This window comes from Nannospalax galili, unplaced genomic scaffold (assembly GCF_000622305.1).
Source record: "Nannospalax galili isolate Female #2095 unplaced genomic scaffold, S.galili_v1.0 scaffold263, whole genome shotgun sequence".
Lineage (NCBI taxonomy): Eukaryota > Metazoa > Chordata > Mammalia > Rodentia > Spalacidae > Nannospalax > Nannospalax galili.
The window spans coordinates 2,467,898-2,493,055 of record NW_008350402.1 but is presented as its reverse complement, the minus strand read 5'-3'; the positions used below and the strand labels follow the sequence as shown (position 1 = coordinate 2,493,055).

Genomic DNA, 25,158 nt, shown 5'->3' with positions numbered 1-25,158 from the left:
TCTGTGGACATTGCACAACACAGGTGCACTTACCTGCATGCAGGCAATACACTCATACACATAAAATAAAAAGAATAAATAAAATATTTTTAAAAATGTCGGGTGTGGTGGTGCACGCCTTTGATCCCAGCACTCAGGAGGCAGAGGCAGGCAGATCTCTGTGAGTTTGAGGCCAGCCTGGTCTACATAATGAGTTCCAGGACAGCTGGGGCTACAGGGAGACCCCGTCTCAAAAAGACAAAAATAAAATAAAATAAATAAATGAAAAATAAAAAAGAGGGATAAATCAGGAGCCTGTGAGTACATTTCTCCCTGAGGGGGACTACTTTGGGTTTTTGGTGTGTCAGACTCCCAGGGCATACACTGTTGAGCCAGTTTTCTCTCCTTTTGGGTTCTTGTCTTGCTCCCTCCACGAATGAAGTGAGTAGATAGTGAAGGGTGAACAAATCAGGACTTCATTCACAAAGGAGCAACAAGTCACACGGCAAAATAGAAGGTCACCATGTGGGGTGACAGTTGATTGGGACAGTAGAAGCTCTGAACTCTTGGAAGCTATGGATGCCAACAAGAGGTTGTTCTCATTTGGTCTCAGAGTGCCAACCAACAGCAGTCTTCTGAAGAAAATAAGTCTGTAGAGAACAGATTTCAGATGAGAGTAGATGAATAGGATCTTGGAGGACAGGAACAGTATGTCTGCCTGCAGCAGGGGTGGCAGGCCTCAGAAGGGTCTGTTTCCAATGGGGTTGTTTTGTTTTGTTTTGGAGACAGGGTTTCCCTGTAGCCCCAGCTGGCCTGGAACTCACTATGTAGACCAGGCTGGCCTTGACACAGAGATCTGCCTGCCTGCCTTTCAAGTGCAGGGACTAAAGGAGTGCAATGCCCAGCTTAAGGTACTCTAATCTTTGATCGGCCCCTCCCCACCCTACAAAAACTCTTGATTTATGACAAGAGATTCTAATCTTCTGCTCACCCCTAACACCCACTCTGTAATACTTTTGGTTACAAAAGAAGGAAAAGGGTCTGGGTGCATTCCAGGAATTGATGACCTGGTAGTGATGGGAAGGCTGAGCCCTTCCCCTTCTTTGGTCAAACTCCCAGTCCCCTTTTCATTCCTTTGTGAGAATCTACACCAACCAGGAAAGACTGTGAGGTTGGATAGTACTGTGGGAAAAGACACAGCACTATTGCATTAGGAATTGGGATAAAAATGTGTCAGATCCCATTCCGTGTGCTTGCCCTTCATCTCTCTGCTGTGAGTAGTGCACCCTTTTGATCAGAAGTAAAAGTTTGCCTTGTCGAGATGCTTTAATTGGAGTGTTGGTGGTCTCCTCCTTTTCGACCCTGATATATATCTATATCTATATCTATATCTATATCTATCTATATCTATCTATCTATATCTATCTATCTATCTATCTATCTATCTATCTATCTATCTATCATCTATCTATATAATTTGTCTTTTTGAGACAGGTTCTCCCTGTAGCCCCAGCTGTCCTGGAACTCACTATGTAGACCAGGCTGGCCTCGAGCTCACAAAGATCCGCCTTCCTCTGCCTCCCAAGTGCTGGGATTAAAGGCATGTGCCACCATGCCCGGCTTCCTGAACATATTTCTAACAGTACCTCAGGCTGTCCTGGTGCTGGCTCTGAGCCTCACTGGGGGCCCCTCTTACCCTATCAGTGTCACATTGAGACAGTTGATTTTCTAGTGGGTCCTAGTCTTGCCCTCCCTCTAAGAATGGAATGGGCAGACAGTGAAGGGAAAACAAATAAGCAGAACTTTTTATTTTAATTTTGTGTGTATGAGTATTTTGCTTACATGTATTTAAGTGTACCCGAACATGTAGAGGCCAGAAGAGGGCGTTAGGTCCCCTGGAACTGGAGTTATGGACGGCTGTTAGATGCCATGTGGGTGCTGCGAGTTGAACCCTGGATCCTCTGCAAGAGCAGCCAGTGCTCTTAACCACTGAAACATCTCTCCAGCCCTACAAGTGGAATTTTTATTTGCCATGTGGGAACAATTTAAATGGAAGAATGGAAACTTGAATGGAAAAGTAGAAGAAGGCAGCTAACCAGTCCAGAGAGGTTGGTAGTGTTGGTAGTGTTGTAGCTCTGGGTTCTCAGCAGGCTTCAGGGTGCCCAGCAGAGAGGCTGCAAGTGTTAGGGCTCTAGCCAAAGACAGCCCCTTGCAGAGCAAGTCTGCAGATCTGTGGAGGGCAGCGCGGTGGGTTTCCCATCTCTGGCAGGTCTTGAAGGTTGGAGCAAGTCTTCTGTCTTACAGCTGAGGCAGTAGGTCTTGGCATCTCTATGGGAGAGAAGTGTCTCCTGTGAGCTTGTACCTTCTTCAGAAGAGCACCTGGGATCCTCATTCCCCACCTTCCCCCGGGGCCCGATCGACAGCCAGTCTCTGGACTACCAAAAACAGAAACGTCCTTTTTGACAAATGTTATTGGTCACACAGACCAAGCCTGGCACAGATTCAGAGGGTGAATAACAGGACTGGGGCTCCTGGGGCCATCTTGGAGGCTGGCTAGCCCAGGTTGCAGATTTCAAGAAACTATTCCTTAAGTATCCCCGAGCCACAGGAGAATGGCATGAAATTAATAGGAGAGGCCCAGCTGTCATCAGTACAGAAGCCAGAAATGAAAAACACCAACAGAAAACCCAAGTCAATCACAGGAGCAGACACAAAGGATGTGTCTTTGTCTTTCTGTTGCTATAGCAAAATACCAGAAACTAGGTGATTCATAAAGAATGAGGGCTTCTTCGGCTCAGTTCTGCGGGCATGGCACTGGCATGTGCCTGCATCTGGTGACAGTGAGACACAAGCACGCTGCCTCAGGTCTCGCTTCCTCTTTTGATAAGCTACTCTGGATCCTCCTACCTCCACCTCCTGAGTGCTGGGTTTACAGGTGTTCCACCATGCTTGGTTTCATGAGGTTCTGGGCATCAAGCCCAAAGCTTCGTGCATGCTAGGCCAGCACTCCACCAACTGAATGCTCTAGTCCTTTTTTTAGGGGAAACATTAATTTTTCATTCAGTGATGAGTTTCAACCATCTATCATCAATATGTAATCCCGGAATCTTCTCTTCATATATTAGGGGTTGACTTTGTCCTCTTAGGGAAGCTGTAATAGGTTAGAGCATGGTTCTATGAATGGTTCAATCGTTAGTGCTGTCAATGATTCTATTTGGTCCCTTTCCTGCTGTGCAGTCTCATTACCCCAACCCGATGGCTGAGGACATGGTGCCCAGACAGGTTCAGCAAATTCCACACAGGCATTTTGCTAAATGGATTTATGATTCTCGGAGTTAAGTTAGCTGAGTCCAAACATGGGAAATGTGTGATAAGATCGAAGGAGCTTGAGGGTAGAGATGCAGGAACCAGACTGAGACCAAGCCCTTTACCTCCTCCTCCCCTCAGGTTTTCTGGCCTTGAGCTCTCTCTGTACCTGAGGTGAGCCTTGAACTCCTGATTCTCCTGCCCTTCCCTCCCAGGAGTTGGGATTATTACAGCATGAGGTTCCTGGAGGTTGAGCCCACACCCTCATGCATGCCAGACAAGTGGGCTACCAACCGCCTCACTCTTTCTCATTTCCATTCTCCCTTCCTAGCAGACAGGTTTTCCTGTTCTACTGGTTTTGTGGCAGAAGAGAGTGGTCACTAAAGTCACCGTCCTTTTCTTTCTCAGTTCTAAATTCTGTAGAAGACACCCATTGGCTGTGTGTGCATGAGTGTGACTGCTGCCCTGGCCCCATTCTGAGTAGGTATCGGTTGATTTCCTCACGTGAACTGAACAGACACCCCACAATGGCACTCACTCAGCTCCATGAATTCATTTGCCCACTCCCAGCATGTGGCTGGACACTTGGAGGCAAGCCTGTGAGAGCACTTTATGGGCATCTTGTCGAGGAAGGGCCCAAGGCTGTTCACTGCGCAGTTCACCATGTGCACACAGAACCCTGGTGAAAGAGCTGCTTGGAGCCCACACTTTCCCTTAACATCTTTATGAGATGAGCTCTGGGGTGTTTCCTCCAGTGTGGCTGTGGTTCCATGTGGGGTCTGGGTGGTGGGCCCCTAGGAAGAGTCACAAGGAACCAGTCCCTGTGTATGTGTGTGTGTGTGTGAAGGCCTCTGGGAACTGTCACCTCTGCTAGAGCCTGGGCTGTGGAGGAGTTGATGGCATTAATGTCCAGTGCATAAGCCGTACTGGTCCCCGATGTGACCAGTGTATATGATATGTGCAGCTCTCAACCTGCGAGAGGTAACACTGACCTTAACCTAAGATCCACAGATCTGGGAAGGTGGTTGGCCCAGAGCCTGGGGCTTTCGGCAGCCCTGGCTTCTCCAACGCAAGGCTCAGTGGTGTCTGTTTACTTTTTGCAAGGCAAACACAACCCAGAGCCAGGAAGCCTTGTCCAGAACAGCATGATCCAGTTCCTGCAGAAAGTGAGGCTGCCCCAGGCCCCCAGCCATCAGCCCTCCTGCTCCCAGGGGCTATCTGCTGCCCCAAGGCAAGTGACTTGGCCTCCAACCTGCAGAGAGGAACCTCTTCCTGAGGTAAAGGAGCAGTGGGGCTGTGTTACAAAGGAGACTTTCTGAGTCAACCTTTGTCACAAGAGAATGTTCCTAACAGCCAGGGGCCTCACTCCTCTTTGGAGTGCTAGACCAGTCATCCAAACTGTCCTTTGGAAGCTGGGTGAGGTGGTGTATGAAATCCCAGCATTTAGGAGACTGAGATAGGAGGATCCCAACTTGGAGGCCAAGAGTGGGCTACATTAGCAGCCTGCCCTGCCTGCCTTCATCATCCTTCGTTCTCACATGCTCCCCTTGCTCTTCAAAGTGTTTGTCCTCCCATATTCTCTCCTCAGGACTGTCCCCACCAGCCACTTAGTGACTCAAACTCAGGAGTTATTCCTCATTCCTTTATCTATTCAAACCCTACCTTGGGTTGGATCCTGTTGCTGGGCCCTAAGGGTGAAGACGTTGAGCAGGATCAAGGGACTCACAGGCTAGTAGAAAACACACAAGCACACATGTGCCTTAGCCTGGGGAGGCAACGGCGCAGATCAGCAATGTGTTTTCAGTCACAAAGGCTGGAGTGGCTCACTGGCTGGTAGGCAGAATTCAAGAAAGCTTTTCTGGAAGAGATGACTTGGAGTTGAATCAGGAGAGAAGAAAGGAAGGGAAGAGTGTCCCCAGCAGGCTGAGGGAAATTGAGAGCAGAGGGACAAAGGTGCCTGCAGAGTTGAGATGGTTGCTGTAATCAGGATGGGGCTTTGGCAGGAGGAGGGCATCTGTTATGATAGGACTTTGTCTTACAGGTAGCAAAGAGTCACTGAAGGTTTGGAGTTTGGGGTAGAGTGGAGGCTGAAGGCAGCCATAGTCAGAATGGCTCCTTTTGGAGGCTGTGCAGAAGCTTGATTATAAAAGTAAAGGGAAGCCAGGCATGGGGGTGCACACCTTTAACATTTTATTATTTTTTTATGTGTATTGCCTGCATGTAGGTAAGTGCACCTGTGTTGTGCAATGCCCTCAGAGGACAGAAGAGACTGTTGGATCCCCTGGAACTGGAGTTATGAACAGTTATTAGCTGCCATGTGGGTGCTGGGATTTGAACCCGCGTCTTCTGCAAGAACAGCCAGTGTTCTTAACCGGTGAGCCATCTCTCCAGCCCCGGTGGTGCACACCTTTAATCCCAGCTTTCAGGAGGCAGGTGGATCTTTGAGTTCAAGACTAGCTTGGTCTACATAGCAAGTTCCAAGCCATCTAGGGCTACAGTGAGACCCTATCTCAATGAGATCATGACAATGCTCAATGGGTAGACAACCGGAGTTTGATCCCTAGGAATCACATGGTGGGAGAGAACCAATTCCTGCAGGTGTCTTCTGAACTTTACCTACTGAATATACACAGACAGACAGACAGACACACAAAGTGTAATAAAACAAAAGATGAGCAGGCTAGGGATGGTCGTTGCCTCTGGCCAGGAAGCTGGGCATCAGCTAGGGTAGCAACAGAAGCAGTGTGGGGACTGTGATGAATTCCTGTTTATAGAGTGTGTTTGGGTTCAGAAGAGTTCATGAAATTCTGTGTGCTTGTAGTGTATGCATGTGTGCGTGTGCCCATGTTTGTATGTATGGAGGTCAGAAGTCAAAGCCCAGTGTACTCCTCACTCTCTACCTTAATGTTTTGGGCAGGGTCTCACTGAACCTGGAGCTCACTAAGCTAGGCTGGCTGGTCAGTGGGTGCTGGGGATTTCTGTCTCTGCCTTCCCATGCTGAGGTTATAGGCATGCACCACCACAGCTGGATTTTTATAGTGCTGGGGATCCAAACTCAAGTCCTCATGCTTGCATAGCAATCACTTTAGTGACGGAGCCATCTCTGCAGCCTCCCTCTCCTGGTGTTCATTTTTAATTTAATTTTTATTTTATGTGTATGTTTTGCCTACATGTATCTAAGTTCCCCCTTGCTGTACAATGCCCATGGAGGCCAGGAGAGGAGTTGGACCCCCTGGAACTGGAGTTCCGGAAAGCTGCTGGTTGCCTTGAGTGCTGGGAACCTCCGCATGAGCAGCTAGTGCCTTTAACTGCTGAGCCACCTCCCCACCCTTGTTTCTGGTGGGTTTTTTTTGAGATGGGAGGCTCTTGTAGCCCAAGTTGGCTTTGAACTTGCTATGTAGTTGAAGTTGACCTTGAACTAACTCCTGATCTTCCTGCTTGTACCTCCTAGGTGCTGGGATTACAGGCATGTACAACCATGTCTGGTTTATGCAGTGAGAGGGGTCAATCCTGGATGCTACCTGAGAACATTCTTAAGCTTTGGGGTTGGTGGAAGCTAGTCGGGTGGTAAGTTAATACATTCTGAAAAGTTTTCCCCGATAGTCACAAGAGTTAGGTTAGATACAGAGGTGGGCAACTTTTAGACTCAGCACAATTGGGAAGGTCTCATCAGTCAGCCTTGTAGAATCTTTAACATAGTTGTGGCCTTTTTCTAAGAACTTCACATCACACTATGTCACCCAGGCTAGCCTCAAACGTGATCCTCCCGCCTTTGCCTCCCAAGTGCTGGTATCACAGGTGTGTGGACACAGTGGCTTTTGTAAAATTACATTAATCCTAAACCTGTGCAGGTTTATACTTGGCACTTGGTGCTGTATAATAGTGCCACCTAGTGTACATTTCATGGACAATTACCTTTCATTAGCATGGGGCATTTCAGAAATATGGCTGTTCTCATATTTTGAAGGTGAACTTTGGATGGGGGAAATGTTTTATTTGTGGGGCTTCTTGAAATTTTATGTAACACTAGTGATGGCAATGCACCTGTTACAGTTTAAGATGAGAAAAATGGAGCTGGAGAGATGGGTCTGTGGTTAAAGATCGCTTGCTGTTCTTGCAGAGGACCTACGTTCAGTTCCCAGCACCCATGTGGCAGCTAACACCTGCCCATAACTCCAGTTCCAGGGACTCCAGCACCCTCTTCCGGCTTTCATGGGCACCAGACATGCATGTGGTACACTTACATACATGCAGGGAAAACGCTCACATAAAATAAAAATAAAATCTTTAAAAGACAAAAACGTACTAGCCCTGTTCTTTTTTTTACTTAATAGTTAAAAAAATTTTTTTTTCTTTTAAATTTAGGCGCCGTAGAGATGGCTCAGCGGTTAAGAGCACTGACTGCTCTTGCAGAGGATTCCCAGCACCCACATGGTTGGCTACGAAATGTCCTTAACTCCAGTTCCAGGGGAATCCGAAGCCCTCTTCTGACCTCCGCGGCATTGCACGACACTGGTGCACTCACATACGTGCAGGCAATACCATACACATAAAATAAAAATATTTAAAAAAAGTTAAATTTAATAACCACATGATGAGAAGCAGCATTTCATTACAGCTTTAACATATTCAGCAACATTCCAGAGCAAGGATACATCTCTTTCAAAAGTGGCTGTAAATTTTTAGGTTCACAGTTGTATTAATAGTTATACAGTATTGAACTCAATATAAACCCCAGGGAAGGTGCTGGTACCAGGACACTGGAGGCTGTGCAGCCCAGGAAGCCAAGGGAGATGAGGGCAGGCGCCCTGTTCATTTTATAGCAGTGCACGCAGCTCACAGTGGGACCTACCAAGTGGTATTTGTGTGTTTTGAAACGTTTCAATCACCTGGTCTTGCTTCCCATGTGCTGGGATTACAGGCGTGTGCTACCACACCCATCCTACCACTTAAGTATTTTACTAACAAGTTTTATTATAGTATGGGGTGCGCATGGGGTGAGCATGTGTCATGGCATACACATGGAGCCAGAAGACAACTCTGGTGAGTTTGTTCTCTCCTCTCACCTCTATGCAGGTTCCAGTGATTACCCACAAAAGCGCTTTACCCACTGAGCCATCTCGCAGGTCCTCTCAGCTGAGTCCTGCTGTGTTGTCCAGGCTGGTTCAAGTCCTCTTTTTTCTTTCTAGCTTGTTTCCCCAACTAAAATCTAGTAGCTTGGATTTGGCAATCCATTTCCTTCAGGATTCTGGAACTAGGTTAAATGTGATATATTTTTCCTCCTTACCGGTAACCATACTGGGGTATTCTGAGCCTGAATCACTAACACGTTTTTTTCTTGGTGAGGCTAGGTCATTTTGGCAGATTATTTTCTTCTGACTTAGCTGTAGTCTGATATTAGGGCCCCTGCATGCCAGGGTGGCCTCAAATTTCCTTGAACTGCTGATCCTCCTGCCTCCTACGTGTTGGGATTACATGTATGCACCAGCATGCCATTTAATACAGTGCTGGATCAAATCCAGGACTTCATGCAAGCTAGACAAGCAACCTATCAGCTGAGCTAAATCCCCTGCCCATAAAAGCAATTCTTGAGACATAAAAGGACTAGGGCAATGGGAAGAGGGTGGCTGCTACATCGCATGTTTACAACTAAGGAGGGGGGCTGGAGGGGAGGGATTCTAACACAGAAAGCCAAGAAACAGCTTGTTGGTGTGATGTTGTGTACCCTGGTGGTTGGCAGAGTGCCAGGAAAGGGGTAATAGGCTACTGTCTGAACACCATCTTGCTTTATCTTGTTTTCATTTGTAAGCCAACAACCAGGGGCTTGATGGAATTTGCTTGGCTGTGCTGGGGATCAAAAACAGGGACTGACACTTGCCCAAAGAACACTCTTTCACTAAGCTACTACTGTTAGTCCCATGTTCCTGCCTGTCTGAGAGGTAAGAGAACCAAATGCAAAAGGTTGGGACCATGTGCACTGTACAGCAGTCTCAATGGGAATCCACTCCATTACCTGAACGTGGTTGAAAGCTACTCGTTCTTCAGAATGTCCAATTTTATGACTGCCAAGTTTTTTTTTAAGATTTTCATTTTTGTATGTGTGTGCTGCTGGTAGTCCTAAAGGTGCTATGCAAATGTATGACTTGGGAATTTACTAACAAATAAATCTGGTTTTTGAGGGGGACACAGTCTCATTATAGCCCTTGTCCTCTAACTTGCTATATAATCAAGGATGACTTTTAACTCTTGATCCTCTTGCGTCTCAAGTGCTGGAATTACAGGGATATACCACCATACCCAGTTTACATAACCCAAAGATTTTGCATGCTAAGCACTCTACCACTTGATCTAACTCCCCAGCTCCAGAGCTTTGTTCTTGAGTTGTAGCTACATAGGGCAACATAATGTTCAAAGCAACCATTCCACTTTTTAAGGGAATCTTTATGTATCGTAACAAGTTACATTTAGGAGGCTGGAGAGATGGCTCAGTGGTTAAGAGTGCTGGCTGCTCTTGCAGAACACTAGGGTTTGGTTCCCAGCACCCAGATAGCAGCTAATACCTGCAGTCCAGGGTATCCAATGACTTCTGACCTCCATGGGCAATGTACAACATGAGTGCACTTACATACATGCAGGCAATACACTCACACACATAAAAGTAATAAAAAAAAGTTACATTTAGCTATTCAGAGTAAAATGCTTTTTAAATCTGTAGTTTAAGGCACAAAATGGTAAAATTAAAAAGCTGGGCTCCCTCCCTGCTGCCTCAGGGACCACTGTGGAAGGGGTTGTGGAAAGAATTCAAGAGTCATAGGACAGGGAGGTGTGCTGTGAAATGCTGTCTCTGGACACAAGGCAGGAAAGCAGGAATTCACTGCAGCTATGGTCACCTGCTGCACAAGATCAAGCCACCAAGATCAGTCAGCAGTAGTGGGAAGGGGATGTTGGGTGGGAGATGTGATCAAGACACACTGTTTACATGTATGAAATGGCCAAAGAATAAATAAGAGGCACTCTATTAAAAAAACTGGGACTGGGGAAATAGTGCAAGTCATTTAAATACCTATCTTGCACCAAGTGTGATTCCCCAGAACCCACATTGAAAAAAAAACCAGTGATGGTGTAATTTTGTAGTACCAGTGCTGGGAAGGCAGGGACAAGAGGATCTCTGTCTCTGGGGCTCACTGGCCAGCCAGCCTAGCCTATTTGGTGATTTCCAGGCCACTGAGACCATCTCAAAAAAAAAAGGGTGGGCAGCACCTGAGGACCACCACCCACAGTTGTCCGTCCTCTAGCCTCTGCATTTGTACTCATAAAAGTTGTCGAGGAGTAGACGGTAATGTTCATTGTTTTTTGAGACAGGGTCTCCCTGTAGCCCCAGCTGGCCTGGAACTCGCTATATAAACCAGGCTGGCCTTGATAACAGAGATCCACCTGCCTCTGCCTCCCAAGTGCCTGGCCTATAATGTTCATTTAAAAAAGGTCTCCCTAAAGCTGACCTAAAACTTTCACATTTCCTGAGTGCCAGGACTACAGGCATGCCACCCACCTTTAATGTGCAGTTCTTTAGAAACCAGATAACCTGGCACAGTTCTGATCTAGACCTTAGCCATTCAACATGGCCTCCACCCATTTGTAGCTAGTGAGCATTTAAAGTGTGTTTAGTCCAAAGAAAGATGTACTGTGCTGTACCATGCACATGATTTGAGACCTGGTATGAGAAAATAGATCTCAGTAATTTAGTGATTACATATTGAATGTTGGAGTAAAATATATAAACAAAAGCCAGGCCTGGTGGTGCACGCCTTTAATCCCAGTACTCTGAAGAGGAAAGGCAGACCGCTGAGATCAAGTCTCAAAACCAAGCAAAAACAAAGCCAACCTTTTTCTTCTTCCAGTGTTGGGGAAGTAACTGAAACCAGGGCCCTGCAGTCAAGTAAACACTATCTGATCAATTTGATGTTTTAATGTGGCCACTAAAACATCTTATGTGGCTATACTTCTATCAGATAGCATTCCCGGACACGCTTGTGATGACTTAAGAATTTTCTCTAGTACAAACAGGGGCTTATGGTCTGTTACTAATTGCAGCCAGTGGTGTCAGGTAGCACGTTTGGGGTGCTTGTGGGTATTACCAAAGCCTACTCAGAACATTTAAAAAGACTTGACAAAGGGGAAATGACTTGCCTTTATACAGCATCAGCATTTCATGTGATTTAAGGATTGGTTTTTTTTTTTGCTCTTTTTAAAAAAATATTATTTATTTTTGTCTTTTTGAGACAGGGTCTCCCTGTAGTCCCAGCTGACCTGAACTCACTTATGTAGACCAGGCTGGCCTTGAACTCACAGAGATCCGCCTGCCTCTGCCTCCCGAGTGCTGGGATTAAAGGCATGTGCCACTACGCCCGGCTAGTTCCATTTGTTAAAAAATTCAGCACTTTGTAAAAATTATAATATTTTATTATTTTTATTTTATGTGTACAAGTGTATTGCCTGCATGTATGTGAGTACATCCATGTCGTGCAATGCTGCGGATGTCAGAAGAGGGCTTCGGATTCCCCTGGAACTGGAGTTAAGGACGGTTCATAGCTGCCATGTGGGTGCTGGGACTCAAACCTGGGTCCTCTGCCAGTGCTCTTAACCGCTGAGCCATCTCTCCACCCCAAGGACTCTGTTTCTTGCTAACAGAAGTATGTGCTAAGGGTCCAATGGCTTTCTAGAACAACTCTTTTCCAGGTTAATGATTTTATGACTCAGCGTTTCTGAATGCTTTTGCTAGCTCAACACTAAACTCACCTGCTCAAGTAATGTAACTCAGTGGGTTTGATTCTGCTTCTTTAGTCAAAGGAGACCTACTATACAATTATGAGTGGAAAATAAGTAGGGGCTCTTCTTTCCAGATTTTTGACAGTAACTTGGATGTAAACTGTACCTAATGTGTACATGTGGTATTTCTAAGCCACATTACACTTACGCCTGAATCAAGAAACAGCCCAATTCTTAGCATTAGTTTTAAAGCCAAGAGTAGGGGGCTGGAGAGATGGTTCAGCAGTTAAGAGCACTGGCTGCTCTTGCAGAGAACTGGGGTTTGGTTCCCAGCACTCACATGGTGGCTAACAACCATTTGTAACTCCAATTCCAGGGGATTCAACACCCTCTTCTGACCTCTGTAGGCACTGCACTACTTACATACATACAGGAATACACATATAATAAAAATTTTTATGGCTAAGCATGGACCCGGAACTACCAAGAACCCATTCCTTCAGAGGTCTCTCTGAACTGTGCTCCAAGCCAGGGCCTTGCTCATTCTTTCATTGAACCGGTATCTCCAGCATGAAATGGCCTGGCCGAAGCCAAGATTTACTTTATCAGCAAATCTTGCCCTTTGATCCCTGGCCTAGAAGATCACACAGATCTCAATTTTTCTCATTGCTTCCAAAGAGATAAACACTCTGCTTTCAGGGCCTTGATGTTAATCATGCATACCCACATTCATTCACTATCTTGGTTGGAGGGCAAAGTGGTATAAGGTCAGATGCCCAGGTCACAAAAGGAACACAAGGCTTAGTGAGCTTTGTTTTACATTATAAACAGTAACACTCTGGTTGCAAGGTTAAAGTCTGTGGTCCAGATCAATCCTACATGCACAGGTCTGCCCCACTATCTACACATGTGGCTCTACTGTTGGATATACATGCACTTGTGTGTGGTTTCACACTTCTTGCCATCTTCTTGGCAGAAGGAAGGATATCCACTGTATTACATGCTGCTTATTCTTGTGATTCTAAGTTGTTCACACCAATGTAGCTAGCAGCTCAACCCAGTTGTTCTAGTTTGTTTTTTGTTGCTATGATACAATATTCTGACAAAAAGCAACTTGGGGAGAAGAGTTTTTATTTTACTCTACAGATTAGAGTCCATCTTCAAAGAAAGCCAGGGCAGAACCTCAAGGTAGGAGCTTGAACCAGAAAGCATGAAGGAGGAGCACTGATCACTGGCTTACTCCACTACCTTTCTTATATGGCACCATCCACAGTAGGGCGGGTCCCTCCTACATCTATTAGTAATCACAGACATGCACAGGCCAACCTGATGGAGACAATTCTTCAACTGAGGCTTCCTCTTTCCAGGTGACTCTAGTTTGTGTGAGGATGACAATAAAGCAGGTACAGCAGGCTCTACTGCCCAGCTGGAATCCCATCACCCCTGCACCTCCTTGCACATGAAACCCCTTCCCTTACCCCAAATATGAATGTGAAGCACAACAGATGTTTTAAGTGTACATCATACATTTATTACCAACAACCCTCTCAACTCCAAAATTGGGCACAGGGATTAAAAATAAAAATTCATTGCACTACTTAGTAAAGCATTACTAGTAACTTTCATAAAAAATGTACAAACTTTGTTAAAAATTTATCAAGCCTTCAAATGATTTGGTTACAGATATTTATAATACATACATTTAAAACTATTTGTTAACTGATACAATGGAATATGATTTGAGGAAATGACTCAGCAAATGATTCCAACAAACACCCCTGTGAGTTTTCATAATCTGAAACAAATGGCAAAATGAGGTAACCAAATGCACTAACAGGGGACATAGCTTTCTAGTGAAGGCCTACAGGTATCTGTGAAAAATATTCTCAGAAATGAGTTGGCGGATCTCATTCAAAATTATCACAAGAGGCCCAAATTTAAGAATTTTAACAAATTACATTCAGAGCATGTATAAAATCTAATATGCTTTCACATTTTCCAGATCTTGCTTAAAAAAAAAAAATCAGGGCAGAAAATCCTAGTATGAGATTTGATACTTGGGAGGCCTTGGGAGTTGTTCTATGGAGGTGGCAGTTAAAAAAATATCAAAGATGATTCATGCCAAAAAAGAAAAATAAAAAAGGAAATAAAAAAACACTAAAAAACCACAACAAAACAAAACCCCATATCTTAAATCTTAAAAAAAAAAAAAAAAAAATCCACATCCGAGTTAAGATGGTAAGAAGGAAAGAGGTGAAGGAGCCAGAATCTACCTGCTTTTGGTACACCACCCAAAGCAACAGGGTGGGCAGGAATCAACTGTGCTTTTTGTCTCCTAGCCACAAAGATGCCCACCGTGGCCAGCCAGAGATCACCTGCAAGTGTGCTCCTAACATACACTAACCAATTGCTTAGTAAGCAGGTGTGGACCATCTCTGAGAGCCCCATGGGAAGAGAGGACATTCCCAAAGAGAGATCAGTTACAACACAACAATTCAACAGGATTTTACCAAAACAGACCCTGCTGCCTCCTAAATTGCCAACTACCTCTAAAAAATTTACTAGAAAAGGGTCACTATGACAAGAATTCATAGTCAGAAGGAAAGAAAAAGCTACTTTTCCTAGTCATTAATACAATGTGCCCTGTTAATTAGGTATCGCTATATAAATTAGAAAAAGTGCTTTACTTGCATGCTTCAATAAAATGAATACTGAGTGCAGTAGTGTTATGTTAGATCTGTACAGATACAAATTCTTTGCAGCTATATAAAAGAGTCTATGTATATGATGGGCATTTTGCCACTTTAAACATGATTTTTTAATTAAAAAATGAAGATTAAACTGTGATTTGGAGCTGATTATATGCCAATAATTTTGGTCTTTAACACACTTTTTATTCATTAGGAACAGCAGGGGGTGATCCTAATGATTAAGAAGTAGCGTGTACATTTTCCATTGTTTAAGTGTAGTTCTGACACACAAACAAATCTAGGGGCAAACACAAAGTAGGTAAAATCCTATTTGTCTGACTAGATAGAGGCAACAGTGTCTGGAAGAGGACAAAATTGTGCTTCTGTGTGAATTGAATTGACTTTACTGAACTCTAGCCTGCGATGAGCTTATAGAGACTCCAAGAGAGGGCAAGCAGCATGGCAGTAACAAGTAGTTAACACTGTCTGAGTACAAAATGGACCCAGAGCCAGTTAACGCTGAGTGAGGATGGCAGCAAGTTATCACAGTCCTGACTGGAATAATGCAGCATGTGCAGCTGCAAACAACTCCGAAGAGAAGACGATGTAGAGCACACTGAGAGAACGAGAAAGGAATCGAATATTGCTGAATAAATGACTTCAAACAAGCTGTGTAGAGTCAGTTTTTAAAAAACCATATAGCTACATATTATTTCAGATTAAATAAAGGTCAATGCCTGTTTGACAGCATTATTTTCTTATTATACAAAAATCAAATCTCCGTTTGCACTGCAAGTATTCTGGGCACCTGTTGTATTAACCTTTTCTCATTCTAACAAAAATGAAAAGGAGAAGCAATAAGACGCCGAAGCATATCAGGCCTAAGAAACAAGCTGTCACAGCACTTGATCCATCCTGAAACAAGGGTTTCAATGAGAGAGCGTTTACTGAGGGAACAACCAGACAACTTTCAGAACTGGAGTGTGGGAAATGAATCCCTAAGAACAGATAGTTTTCTTAAAACAATTTAGTTGCTCATTGAAGTTTGAATAAAGAACGCGTATCAGAAATCAAGCTGAGTTTACTTAACATATTTTGTTCTGTTGGAAGTCAATGGAGGTGAGCGTATGGGACCAGCGGTATTCTTAGAAATATATTACTCAAACATCTTCAGAATAGACTACAAATCTAAACATTAGAAAAAAATAAAAGAATCACAGGTACTTCTCGTAAGAAGCTTACTGGAAATGTAAAGGAAAAACAAAGCATCAACATTCAAATCATTGATTGAAATGCTAATATTGCTAACTGATGATGTAGGATATTGCACCTTCTTTTTGGAAACAGCAAGTTGGAGACTTAAAACGAAAAAAAATCAGGTAATGGAGAATCTGTTACACTTTTTTTTCTTAAGTGACCCACTTGGGACCACCGAAGGAGAAAAGGGGACAGCTGCCTGGAGCAAAGGAAGAAGGCTTTCTCATTCCATTCATTGGGAGGGAAGGAGATGGAGTATTTGGTGCTTATAATTGATGCACCCTTAGCACTCAGTGTGCAACAGCAAAAAAGGGAAAAACCAGTGTACAGTACTAGTGCTGTTTAAATAACACACCAGATTATACATTGCAGCATAATTAAAACTACACACACATTCTTGGTACATGCTGGTATATAGGATCTCACACGCACATTAGCTACCATGCCCCCACGCAAGTTTCACACGCCTCTCACACAGATACACTTATCACCAACAGTCATACACCGCATTCATTTCCACTCACAGTTTCTGAAGGCTCTATATAAGGTAGATTGCTATATCATCTGGAGCTACCACTTTTTATAAAAAGCACATGCTAAAAGATCACGTCCACTGTAATCTTGCAGCAACACTCGGAATGATCACACAAAAACCAGGGAATGTTAGTGCACACACAAATTAAGCTAAAGAAAAAGTCTTTGGAGTTCCAATCACACGGTTAGTATAACAATCCCATAATTGTGAAGACTAATTGTAAGCTTTTATAGCTGATTAAGTCACACAGTGCAAAGAAAGGTCCACTGACCCTTTTGGTAAAGGGAGGGCTGGAAGCCACACAGGTTAAGTTCAATGGATAGTCCATATATACATGTGATGAGGAACACCCAAATTACATTTGTGCTCTTAGGCTGGTCATTCTGAATCCCGATGGACTTCTGAAGCATCAGCTCGGCAAATTGGGCAAGTACGGTTTGCCTGAAAACAAGAGGAAGCTTGTTGGAATTGCAATTAGACAATTAAAGACTACTTTTAGTACCAATTTAAGTTTTTTGTTGTTTTGTTTTTGAGATAGGGTCTCCTTGTAGCCTCAGCTGGCCTGAAACTTGCTACAGAGAACAGGCTGGCCTAGATCACCTGCCTCTGAGACTAAACGCAGGTCCACCATACCTGGCATGATAAACAGGATAAGCCTCAGCTACATGAGACCCTGTCTCAAAACACAAGAAAAACAAAACAAAATAATCTGCATAAGTTTCTAGGATTCACAAGTAACTTTTTCATGATTTTGTTTAAACACATACCACCAGTATGGAAATGTTTAATAACTAAAAAAATAAAAACATTTGACCGTTTTTGTTTTGTTTGGCAGGTCTAGGGAGTTGCTAACCCTAAAAAACAAGCATCACTTGCCATCCTGCTTGTCCATTAGTCACCAAACACTCTCACATCTACATTTTGCTGAATGGTTCTTAGAGAAATCAGTTTTTCCACCTGATTGTCACTGTATACCCTACCCAGCTCACCCCTCATCTCATTCTATCTTCCCATCTGAGCAACCACCTCTCCTGTTTCATGCTCGAAGCAGTGGCCAATGATGTTTCTAAAACACAATTGTAGCCGTACCTATCTTCCCCTTGCTTTCAGAGTAAGTATAAACTCTTCCATATTTCAGAATGACTTTTGATAACTTGTTACATCTCTCAATCTCTCCCTCTGCTATTTTCCCTCAGATCCTAGCTCTCAGTGCATGAAACTGGTTTCTTGACCATTCCTGGCTCACATGGAGGGCTTTGCACATAGTATGTTTTGATTATCTAAAAAAGTTCAGATTCTTCAATTTCCAGATTCAGTTTGGACAAAGCTGGATGGACAGTGCTAAGAACTGTCTTGTCTTTACTTCCAATTGCTTTTTAAATATTTATTTTAGACAAGTCTTACTATGTAGCTCAGAACAGTCTTGATTGTGCTCTTAGGCTCCCTTCAAATGTGGAGACTGCAGGTATGCGCCTCACACCTTAGTATCTAATCTCTTCACTAAACTAATGAAGCTACCTAAACCAGCACATTCTATTTAAAAAATAGAGTATTTAAAGCCAGGAACAGGGTGGCGCATACCTTTAATCCCAGCACTTGGGAGGTAGAGACAGGTGGATTTCTGTGAGACTGAGGCTAGCCTGTTCTACGCTACCTGGGGCTACAGAGAGACCCTGTCTTTTAAAAAAAAAAACATTTAAACTCATCTCTTTACTCATATTCTTACATAATTAAGACTATGTAAAGAAAATAGAAGCAGCCCTAGCGTAATATTCTGGCAGCACCACTGAAATTTATAACCTTTGGGCTTTTATACATATTCAAGAGGACTGTTCAGAATTATATAAAAACTTTATTCTCTGTGAAAATCTCTCACAAAAAGTCCCAGAGTAAGGTACCATCTAAACTCTAATGTCTGTCCCAGAAGAAAACCAGTGCACACTGATACGGAGGGCAAGTTACCTGCTCCAGTTCTCACGATTACCACCATGCTGATGGCCACAGCTATTCTTACCTATTTTATTTTGCAATGCTGAGAAGCCAAGCCATACATGCCAAGCACATGGGGCACCACTCCATACCCAGTCTCTGCAGTTCCTTTTTATTGGCCTTTTGTTTTCATAGACTTCATACTTTATTTTATTTTTTTGGTCTTTTTTTGAGACAGGGTCTCCCTGTAGTCCCAGCTGGCTTGGAACTCACTATGTGGACCAGGATGGCCTTGAACTCACAGAGATTCGCCTGCTTCTGCCTCCCAAGTGCTGGGACTAAAGGCGTGCGCCACCAAGCCTGGCTTAGACTTCATACTTTAAAAGCTATGCTCCAGTTTTGTCTCCTCTGCCCACCCGCCTCTAAACCACTGAACCTACAGTCAATAATAAAGTACAAAACTGTTATTCTCCTTACACATGTCATTACTTTACCTTAAGCCATTTGTCAACACATTTGGCATGGAACTCGTGGTTACAGGGTAAGACTCTAAGTAGCTGCCTTGACTCAAAATCGCACATGCATACTACACACCTGTGAAAGCAAAAAAGATCATTCATTTTTTTGTTTTCTATTGTTATGACAAAGTACACAACAAAGCCGTTCTCAGTTATAAAAACATCAGTTAAAATGTTAAAAGTTATCAATACCCTGAAAATGTTACGGCATTTAGTTATAGAGTTCTTTACTGACAGGTTATCAAATTTTCTGGCTAAGGAGCTGGACTCAGTGGGTCAGAGCACTTACACTGCAAGCAGGAGGACCTTAGCTTGAATCTCCAGCACCTAGGTAAAAAGCTGGACATGGCTGTATATGCCTGTAACCCCATCCCTGGGGAGGCAGAGACTGAACCAGACACAGCTGAGAGCTCCTGGTCAGCCAGCCCAGCGAGGGTTCTTGTTCAGCAAAGATTATTGACCAGAGCTTAAATAGGACTGCAGTAGAGAATTTCCCAAAACTAAGAAAGACATCCCTATACAAATACAAGAAGCACATAAACACCAAATAGACGGGACCAGAAAAGAAATTCCCCATGGCATATCATAGTAAAAAACATTAAATGCACAGAACAAAGTATACTGAAAGCTATGAAAGAAAAACAACTACACCCATATAAAGGAGAACCGATCAGAAGTACAGCTGACTTATCAATGTAAAGAAAGCCAGAAAAACCTGGACTGGAGTATTCCCAGTTCTAAACGACCATAGATGCCAACCCAGAACACTTCACCCAGCAAAAATGTCTATTATAGTTGAAGGGGAATGAAAAATCTTCCATGACATGAATAGGTTGAAAGAGTACATGTCCACAAAACCGGTCCATCAGAGAATACTTGAAGCAATAGAAAGAACAGAGAAAGGAACAGCTAAACCCCAGGGGCAAGAGAAAGAAACTAATGAAGGTATAACTGTGGAAACACAAAATTAAACAAAGAATGTAAACAGTAATCAAAATGATGGCAACCAATACACATCTTTCAATAATATCTTTAAATATCAATGAACTGAACTGCCCAGTCAAGAGACACAGGCTAGTTGACTGAATTAACAAAATAAATACATCCCTTTGTCTGCAAGAAACCCATCTCACTTTCAAGGACAGGCACTACCCTAAGGTGAAAGGCTGGAAAACAATATTCCAAGCAAATGGCATTAAGAAACAAGCAGGGCTGCAATTCTAATGTCTGACAAAAGAGATTGCAAACTAAAACTAGTCAGAAGAGATAAAGAGGGTCACTTCATTCTGATCAAAGGAACCAAGAAGACATTACAATCATGAACATATATGCACCAAACTCTGACACACCCGAAGTCCTAAAAACAACACTATAGGACTTTAAGACACAGATTAACCCCAACTCAGTAAGAGTAGTGGACTTCAATACCCTACTGTCTCCATTAGATAGGTCAACGGGACAAAGAATAAACAGACATCTGAATTAAATGGTAATTCATCAATTGGACCTAACAGACATCTACTGACTATTCCACCCAAGCACCAAAGAATGCACTTTCTGTTCAGTACCCCATGGAACTCTCTCAAAAACTGACCACATACTAGGGCACAAAACAAACTTCAAAAAATACAAAAAAAAAAAAACAAAAAACAATTCTATGCATTCTACTAGACCACAACACAATAAAGCTTAAAATCAACACCAGAAGAAGGCCTAGTAACTACACAAACTCATGGAGATTCAACACACTCTTGAATGATGAGTGAGTCAAAGGAGAAATTCAATACAGAAAATAAAACCTCTGGGACACTAAAAAAAAAAAAAAATCAGAACGAGCACAAATAAATGACTTAACACCACAACTCAAGACTCTGTAAAGGCAAGAACAAATGAAACCCAAACCCAGAAGAAATAATAAAAATCAGAGCAGAAATTAATGAAATAAAAACAAAACAATACAAAGAATCAATGAATTTAAGAGTTGGTTCTTTGAAAAGCTAAACAAGATAGATCGACCCTTAGCCCAGTTAATCAAAAGAAAAGATCAAATCCAAATCAATAAAATCAGAGATGAAAGGGGAAACATCACAACAGACACCCAAAAGATCCATATCATTATAAGGCAATACAAGATCTACAACCAATACTAGGTAAATTATTCAAAAAGATAGAAGCAGAGGGAGAAAGCCTAAATTCTTTCTATGAAGCCAGCATCACTCTGATACCAAAACCAGGTAAAGACACACCAAGAAAGAACTATAGACCCATTTTCTTAATGAACATAGATGCGACAATCCTCAATACTTGTAAACCGCATACAGACACACACCAAAAAGATCATATGCCATGATCAAGTAGGATTTATTCCAGAGATGCAGGGCTGTTTCAATATACGCAAGTCAATAAACATCATAAATCATATAAATGGACTCAAAAGACAAAAATCACATGGTCATCTCAATAGATGCAGAGAAGGTCTTTGACAAAATTCAGCATGCATTCATGATGAAAGTCCTAAAGGAAATTGGATTGGAGGTAACATAACTCAACATAATTAAAACCATATTCAACAAACCCACAGCCAACATCATTCTAAATGGGAAAGAACTGGAAGCATTCCTATTAAAACCAAGAACCAGACAAGGCTGTCCACTATCTCCACTCCTTTTCAATATAGTGCTTGACACTCTTGGTAGAGAAAATAAGAGAAGTAAATTAAGAGTATGAATTGAAAAGGAAGAGGTCAAATTATCCCTTTTTACAGATGATATGATACTATACCTAAGAGATTACAAAAATTCTACCAGAAAACTCCTAGAACTGATTGACACTTTCAGACACCTGATATTTGACAAAGGTGCCAAGAATACACAATGGAGGAAAGACAGCATCTTCAACAAATGGCTGGCAAAACTGGATCTCCACCTGTAGAAGAATGAAACTAGATCCTTATATTTAACCTTGCACAAAAGTCAACTATAAACGTGTCAAAGACCTCAATGTGAAACTTGAAGCTCTAAAACTGTTAGAAGAAAACATTGGCAGTAACCTACAAAATATAGGTGTAGGAAAGGACATTTTAAGTCGAATTCTAAATCTGACATCAGTTGCTCAGGAATTAAGGTCAACAATCAACAAGTGGGACCTCATAAAACTAAAAAGCTTCTGTATAGCCAAAGAAACAAGAAAGTGAAGAGAAACCCCACAGAACGGAAAAAAAAACCTTCACCAATGACATATCTCACAGAGGTGTAACATCTAGAATATATAAAGAACTGAAAGAAAAAAACAATCAAGAAAACAAATGATCCAATTAAAAGATGAGCTAAAGATCTAAACAGAGAGTTCTCAAAAATAGAAGATGTCTAAGAAACATCTTTAAAAGTGTTCAACACTGTTAGCAATTAGGAAAATGCAAATTAAAACCACCTTTAGATTTCACCTTACCCCAGCCAGACTGGCTAAGATCAAGAGACCAAATGATACCAAATGCTGGCAAAGATATGGAGAAAGACGAACCCTCATTTACTGCTGGTGGGATTGCAAACTCATGCAACTCCTACGGAAAACAGTGTGGAGAACTCTTAAAAAACTAAAACTGAACCTACCGTATGACCCGGTTATTCCACTCCTTGGCATATACCCAAAGGACTCATTCTATTGCAGAGACACTTGTACAGCCATGTTTGTTGCTGCTCTTTTCACAGTAGCTAAGAGATGGAAGCAACCTAAGTGCCCCTCAACTGATGAGTGGTTAACAAAAATGTGGTACATTTACACAATGGAGTTCTATTCAATGTAAAGAAAGATGAAATAATGAAATTTGCAGGTAAATGGATGGATCCAGAAACTGATTCTAAGTGAAGTAACACGGACTCAGAAAAAACAGAAGATGTGTGTTCTGCCTCATCTGTGGATCCTAGCACCAAATTCTTGTAAAGTGAGTGCATATCCTGATGTAACTGCAGGAACCAGGATTATGAAAAGCAACCAAGGAGGTAAAGGGAAAGAAGGAACCTGAGAGAGAATAATAGTAGGAGACAGGTGTTACTAATGGAGAAATGGGTAAAAAAAGGGGGTAAATGGGAGGAGGAGGAGAAGGAAGGCTATACAAAGAACTATGGAAATAAAGGGAAAGAAGGAGTGCAAGAGAGGTAGGACCACAGCAGACAGAAATTATCCAGGGAGAAATGGGGAAAATGGAGACACTTTAAATGAGGAGGGCGGGGAGGGAGGACAAGACAGGGAGAGATATATAGTGTTTAATTAAAAAAAACAGAGGAAGCCGGGTGCGGTGGCTTATGCCTTTAATCCCAGCACTCGGGAGGCAGAGGCAGGCGGATCTACATAGTGAATTCCAGGTCAGCTGGGGCTACAGGCTCTTGTCTCAAAAAGAAAAACAACAACAACAAACCCCAGAGGGAATGGTATTAGTCTAAAAACCTACTGAAAAATTACACATAGACTATCTCTACATGATGTTGTATTCATTCAGCAATAGGGTCTTACCTTCCGTGAGTATAGCTGAAGGTAAGACCCTATTGCTAAGACAGAACGGACACAGGATTTGGCACAATGGAGGCTGGGTCCCCAGGACCCACATAAAGTTGGGATCTCTGGGGGAAGGGCTAGTCGCACCATCAGTGAATTCCAGCTCAGTCAGATTTTGTCTTAGTGCAGAACTGAACACACTTGACATCAAATTCTGGTCTCCATGTATATACATGTGCAAATGTACCTGTATACATACACATGCAAGAAAAATTAACAAATGAATCAATATCCTAGATTAAGAACTAAGCTATTAAACTTAGAAAACAAAAACAAATAGCAAATTTTTCTGGTCTGGGAGTGTTGGTAATAGTTTTTCTGACATGAAAACACCATTAACAGAAAAGCAAGCAACAACAAGGAACCAAACTGGAACTCATCAAAATTAGGTGTGGATATACGTAACCCAGTGGTAAAGCACTGGACTAGCGTGCGTTAAGGTCTCAGGTTTGACCACAATACCATAAAATAATAAACTTCATCAAAATTAAAAATTTTTGTTTCTCAAGGGACACCATCAAGAAACTGAAAACGGGCTGTAGATGCAGTTCAGTGGTAGAGCACTTCCTTAGAACGTGTAAACCCTGGTTCTGTTTCCTAGCACTACCAAAACAAAGTACCTAAAAAGACAACTTACAGAATGTGTATGTACTGGTGAACATGCACATATATGCAGAGAGAAGCCACACACATGTACCTGGAGGCAGAGGTTGGTATCAGGTATCTTTTTCAACTATTCTCCATCTTTTTCTTCCCCATTTATTTTTTGGTGTGTGTGTGCATGCATGTGGTGGTCAGAAGACAACTTTGTGGAGTCAATTCTCTTCATCCATGATTACTGAGTTCCCACAATGAAACTCAGGTTGCCAGGCTTCTGTGGCAAGCATCTCAACCCACTGAGCAATCTCACTAGTCCTTATCTTCCTTATTTTTTGAGACAAGGCCTCTCATTGAAGCTTGCTGATTCAGTCAGGTAGGCGGCTTGCCAGCAAGTCCCAGGGATTCTCTTGTCTCTGAGATAACAGGCATGTGAAGCTTCTCTCTCCCAGATGGAGGTCCTGGGGCCTGAATTCCTGTCTCCACGCAAGCACTTTAACCAGTGAGCCATCTCCCCAGCCCAATGTTTTTTCTTTCCTCCTATTTATTTTTATTTTATGTGTATGAGTGTATTGCCTGCATGCATGTAAGTGCACCTGTGCTGTGCAATGTTAGATTCCTCGAACTGGAGTTATGGACAGTTGCTAGCCACCATGTGGGTTCTGGGAATTGAACCTGAGTCCTCTGCAAGAGCAGCCATAGAACCACCTCTCCAGCCCCCGAATCCTGTTTAAGACAGTTTCTCACTGGCCTGGAACTTGCCAAATAGGCTAGGCTAGCTGGCTAGCACGCTCCAGGGATCTGCCTGTCTGCATGTCCCCAACATTAAGCCTATAAAGGTACACTGCCACATCTGGTAATTTTATATGGATTAAATTTAGGGCTTAATGCTTGTACAGCAAGCACTTTTACTGACTGAACCATCTTCCAAGTCCACGGAATGGAGACAGTAATGAAAATCATTTATCTGTAACATACAAAGACCTTCTTTAGCATAATTAAAAAAAGACAACCCTATTTAAAAATGGAC

The 25,158-nt window shown here is 42.7% G+C and overlaps 1 protein-coding gene and 1 long non-coding RNA gene across 11 annotated transcripts in view; one reads left to right on the top strand and one right to left on the bottom strand.

The window, feature by feature from the left end:
• The first annotated feature begins 4,436 nt into the window (after window positions 1–4,436).
• Window positions 4,437–7,689, top strand: LOC115072820. The gene is made up of 3 exons (XR_003851838.1): window positions 4,437–4,562; window positions 6,737–6,852; window positions 7,651–7,689. It is a non-coding gene; the product is annotated as an uncharacterized LOC115072820 (long non-coding RNA).
• Window positions 7,690–13,559: 5,870 nt separating this feature from the next.
• Rnf38 (ring finger protein 38) overlaps window positions 13,560–25,158 on the bottom strand; it is a 130,816-nt gene continuing 119,217 nt past the window's right edge. For all 10 annotated transcript variants that reach the window (XM_017801818.2, XM_008847712.3, XM_029570723.1 and 7 more), the window contains 2 exons: window positions 18,957–19,056; window positions 13,560–16,974 (listed from right to left, as the gene is read on the bottom strand). In XM_017801818.2, coding sequence (XP_017657307.1) covers window positions 16,912–16,974; window positions 18,957–19,056 — 163 coding nt within the window. In that variant the 3' untranslated portion in view covers window positions 13,560–16,911. The remainder of the gene's footprint in view (window positions 16,975–18,956; window positions 19,057–25,158) is intronic.